General features: G+C 55.1%; 1 protein-coding gene across 1 annotated transcript; it reads right to left on the bottom strand.

Annotated features, from left to right (window-relative positions):
- Window positions 1-348: 348 nt before the first annotated feature.
- On the bottom strand, window positions 349-1,592 carry LOC123065815 (EID1-like F-box protein 3). The gene has a single exon (XM_044489028.1). The coding sequence runs from the start codon at window positions 1,481-1,483 to the stop codon at window positions 581-583; it is 903 nt and encodes a 300-aa protein (XP_044344963.1). The 5' UTR covers window positions 1,484-1,592; the 3' UTR covers window positions 349-580.
- Window positions 1,593-5,142: the final 3,550 nt, after the last annotated feature.

The raw sequence follows: 5,142 nt of genomic DNA, 5'->3' as shown, positions 1-5,142 counted from the left end.
AAGGGGCGATGACGACGGCGCGCCTTCGGTTCGCTCCAATGTTTGTAGTCATTGTTGATTGTCTTCGGTTCGCTCCAATGTTTGTAGTCATTGTTGATTGTCCACGAACATGGTTGCAATTTTTATTGCGCCTGTTATTCTTTTAGTGTCATAATTGAAGATGGACAGATTGGAAGTTTCAAGGAAAAAAGTACATTACATTAAAAAAAGTACAGTGTATTATAAAGTGTGGGTGATAGAGATCACGCGTGGAGCATTCCAAAAATAGCATACTGACTATGATAGTAATCTAGGTAAACAAAGGTGCATAACTAAAAACACAGCAGCCTGAAGGGAAACAGAGGAGAGTAAAACAAAGCCGGCAAAGCAGCAACAGAATATTAATGAACACAAACGAGATCAGAGCACGCAAAGATGGTACTCTCCAGAAATAAGTACTCCTCTGATCAGAGGCTGCCGCCCATTTCATCCTCTGATCTACATCGAATGATCTAGCTAGCTACGTGCCGCACTGCTGATGGTACAGCCCTCTGCTGAGAATCCATGGAAAATTGACCACACGGTAGCGGACCAACCACGCTCACTGGGCGACATGGCCGTCCTCGCCGCTGCTACCCCCCGACGCGTCGTCGGAGTCGGGGTCGCCGTCGTGCTCGCCTTCACTTGAGGTAAGATGCGCGAGCCAGCAGTTGCCGTGGACGTGGCCGCTGACGCAGACGTAGTACTCGAGCCGGCCCTCATCCGAGCCCATCCGGCGCGACGCGCCGCGCGGCACGAGGTTCGCGGCGACCATGTTCCAGACGCGCGCGCCGCAGTAGGGGCAGCGCACGCGCGGGTCGAGCTCGGCCTGGCGGCCCAGCAGGCAGGCCCGCGTCCGCGACCGAATGAACCACCGGAACACCCCGCGGTAGGCGCCGAGGTCGTCGTCCGCGCCGGGCACCGCGTGCTCGCACGGGTCGGACACGTACAGCATGTCGCTCCTGCACCGCCGCGACAGGAAGCTCCGCCCCGAGGTCTTGGAGAAGCGCGACACCCGCGTGAGGTGCCCCGGCACCGCCACGGCCGTCCCCGCGGCGCCGCAGCAGAAGGAGAGCAGCTTCGCCAGCGCCGGCCAGCCGCCGCCAATGCGCCCCGGTGGCGGCGGGGCCGCGCCGACTCCGACCGCCGCGGCTGCCGTGAGCGACGCCACCATCCGCGGGGCGCGCGAGATGCAGAGCTCCCGCCAGAGCACGCGCTCCGCGACGGCGCGGAGCCGGCGGTTGACGCTCGCCGCCGTGCAGAGCGCCTGCGGGTCCCAGTTGATGGAGCGGAACACCAGCGACAGCACCTGCTCGTCCAGGATGCCCGTGTTGACGCCGCTGTAGCGCGGGGACCCAATGCCGCCGTCGCCATCCCGGTAGCTCGCGCTGCCAATGCCACCCGTCCCGCCGCCGCCGCTCCACGCGCCGCGGAACTGCCGCGTGTTCCGCGCGCCCTCGCTCATCGATCGCACGGGTCGCTCCGCTCGTGGGCGTAACTTGGAACAGGCACGTAGCCAGTCCCAAACGAAACGGTAGTAGCGCTACTGGTGAGTGATGAGTAGCTAATGTGCATATGCGAGGACGGAGATGACAGACGGCGGCGGGCTCCCTCTATATAGACGCGCGGCGGGCGCTTTCGTGCGTGCTCCCCGGAAGGGGTGGTGTCGGGGCAGGATCGGACCGCCCGTGTCGTGTCGCCGTGTCACGGCTGCCCGTTGGACAATTGGACCACTGACGCTTCGAGACCCCCGTAATCTGTTGCTGGCCTCGCTAGCTGCATTGCAAAAGTCATCTTGCCAAACAATTTTCACCTCCTCCCAAAGATACGCTACAGGATAGCGCCACAGTAAAATAAGCACGCCTACTTCACGGAGTACTCTGGATCAACGCGTCCTCGTGCATTAGAGTAATCTTGTGCATCGATCAGGACCACCGACCCCCTGCCCAAACTCGGGTACTGTTCGGCACTACCTGACAATCATCTCGCCCTCACGACCAGCCCGTTGCCATTTCCATACGTGTCCGTCCATATTTTAGGGCCTGTCCGTATCAAAAGCTTGGATCGTTCACGCACGCTGCCGCGAGACAAGCGAGCGCACTACTTAATCCGTCGCCGCATTTCCTAATCCACCCACCTACGCCGGCTCTCCGGGAGCGCCACGAGGTGCACACGTGTCGCCCTGCAGCGCGTCCATCGCTGAAGAGGCGCCTCGCCGGCCGGCGCGTGGCCGTGGCCGGGGACGCGCGTCGGGCGTCCAGTCCAGGCGCAGCCGATCTCTCTTTCGAGCGCCTCGTGCGCGGCTGCCACTTTTATCGTTCTTTTTCGGCGGTGACCGCGGGCGCTTTTCCGGCGGGTCAGTCGTCAGGTGCCCTGTGCCGGGGATGGACACGGCGACGTCCGCTGCAGCGCCAGGTGTGGCGGGAAAAGTCCCCCCCGCGCGTGGTGTGGGATATTTCTGACTGGGTACGTGCCGCCGCGCTGTTGGGTGGATCACACGTGTCGGGGCCCGAGGGGGTTCCTGTACGGGAATCACGTACGTGGCCACCTCGTGGAGGGACGCTTGGGCCTTGACCGGCGCTAGAAAAGCGCTCTAGGCTTGTTCAGTCTCCTACGTGGTCAGTTCGTCAGCACTTTTAGTTAAGGGCGCACGTTGTCCCGAGCGCCGTTAACTACGCATCTGTTGTTGACACTGTCAGTAAACGATCTAGATGATACTATCTGAAAAGGCCAGTCATGCCAAGTCCTAGGGGAGAAATGTCTAGTGGCTACATCTCACATCGAAACAGTACGGGTGTTTCTATTTTTGAAAAAAGAAATTTGCCACAAAAATGACATATATTTTGCCTTGCAAAATGTATTAAGTTTGCCATTTTTTTTAGAGAGAAGGCTCTTGACTGGTCTTAAATCGAGACCCTTACAAAGTCAAACAAAAGCCACGAAGGGCAAGGTACGAAGGTAAGCGACTACAAAATGTTCGACTGATCGCGGAAAGAAACGAAGTATGGATACAAGTCAAGAAGCTGATAAACCGTGTCATGTATGATTTTGGGTCCAATTTCCCTTATTAACTGGACCAATTCTCTTCTTAATGCAATGCGGGAGCTCCCCGCCCTCTGACGAGATTCTGCCAAAAGAGGCCAATAAACGGCGACGCAACGCCGGCCGCAAGCCAAACAAGGGTGGTGGTCTCCCGAACACTCGGCCAAACAAGGATGGTGGTCTCCCGAACACGGGGATCAAGGGACGTCGCCCAACCGATGGTGTCCCCTATCGCGATCGACGAAGCTCAATGCATTTTGCCGATACCTTTAGGGCGAGGAGCTCTACGCTTCTTCTGTCCTTTGGTTTCGCCAGTAGCTTCTATAGCTGCAAGAAAGATGCCAATTTGTATAGCAGGTCAGCCGGATGTCGAAACAATTTCTTCTATGTCAAAGGTTTATTACTAGTGATCCATAGAGCCCATGCTAGTACCCCAAACCTAAGCCATGCCATCCTTCGGTCTCGCCCCGTTGTTCCTTGGATCAAGTGATGGAGGTCCGAGAACCCACTTGGGTTCCCACGGCCTCGCGGAGAGCACTCCAAGTAAAACGGGTGACAATACACCGGAAAAACAAATGATCACGGTTCTCCACCTCGCGGCATCAAATGCGCTTGCCGTCTCTTGGACTGTGCTTCTTTTGCACGTCGCCGCTAGTAATACGGCCACGAGACACTTTTTTTTTCAAACCGGGCATGACCCCTTTTCATTGCAAGCGAACGAAAATACAAAGTTCCGGGAAAACAACAGGAGGAAAGGAAAGAGGTGCAGCGAGTTCGGGCATTGCCAGGAAACCCATTGCGTTCGCCCGGCATCGAAACGAACGCCATGGGGCGAAAACCTGACAACACCATAATCCCACAACCTGAACTACTACAGTCTATTACAGCAAAAGCTCAACAGATGAGCCAAATATGAAACGGGTAGCAACAGGGGAACGCTAGTGGCAGCACTGAAATGCAGGCGAGATTGCAAGATCATTCTCCCTCGATCGGTCTTCTCGCCGCCTCGCACATCTTCATCATGCTCACAGTGCTAGACCTGACCATGGCCGCTCCGCTGCGCAGCTCCTTGACTCCATCGCCTTGCTGAAGACCTGCCCAATATATCAAAAAGGAACACATGGAAAACACAATCTCAAACGGCGCCTTGATCTGCTTTTTCTCAAATGTGGCTCGATTTCGAGCCAGCCAGATAGCCCAGCAAACAGCCGCGAGGCCAACCATATAGTATTTCTTCCCATAGGGAAGGAAAGTATGACACCAGGAGAAGTATTGCCAGTAATTATCAGGGCAGAGGTCAGTCCCTAGTGCCATTCCAACGCAGCGCCAGACCACTCTGGCCACCGGACAAGTGAAAAAACAAATGTCGGGAAGACTCAATATTGTCACAGAAGGAATATTTAGGATCCCCAGGCCATTTCCTCTCTTTCATAACTTGCCTAGTCAGAACAGCATCCTGAGATAACTGCCACAGGAAAATTTTGATCTTGAGGGGGATCTTGGCCTTGGCCACGAGACACTTGCCAAAGAAATATTTTTATTTTGGCACGCATTCGCGCCTGCCAAATCCCGACCAGATCGCATGGAGTAGCTAATTTGAATATTTCCTTATAGAGTGATCCCGTAGGGAACCCATTCCAAGCTTCTAACTTCGAAGAGACCTCGTCACGTCCATGAATAATTGGACGCCCTTTTAGCTTGACCCGCATGCCATCCCATTCTACTCCTTTAGTTGCCCCGAGCGACCTCCGGAAGCGCGGTTCCCATCTCTCATTTATCCACATGTCGACGACCTTGACGTTTAAATAAGAAAGGGTACGCCTCACACAAAGGTTGGTCGCCACACCATACATCGTGCTAGGAGGATGTTGCCTTTCCGTTTCTGACAAAAAAATCGTGCCTAACCTAAGGAGGTTTAGGACTTTCTTCACATCTTTAGCGAATTGGGGTAGCTTTACATTTGGTCGGAAATCCGTTCCCCTGTCGAAAAAATTTGCCATGTGAATGAGGATAAGAATTGCAATGCTAAATAGAGAAAATTGCCAAGTTAAAATGCAAACAATTGCCATGCACATGTGACTA

Source organism: Triticum aestivum, chromosome 3B (assembly GCF_018294505.1).
Source record: "Triticum aestivum cultivar Chinese Spring chromosome 3B, IWGSC CS RefSeq v2.1, whole genome shotgun sequence".
Lineage (NCBI taxonomy): Eukaryota > Viridiplantae > Streptophyta > Magnoliopsida > Poales > Poaceae > Triticum > Triticum aestivum.
This window is presented reverse-complemented; position numbering and strand designations above follow the sequence as displayed.

Bases quoted from the DNA above. Each gene is read 5' to 3' on its own strand.
- LOC123065815 (XM_044489028.1), bottom strand. From the start codon at position 1,483: ATGAGCGAGGGCGCGCGGAACACGCGGCAGTTCCGCGGCGCGTGGAGC.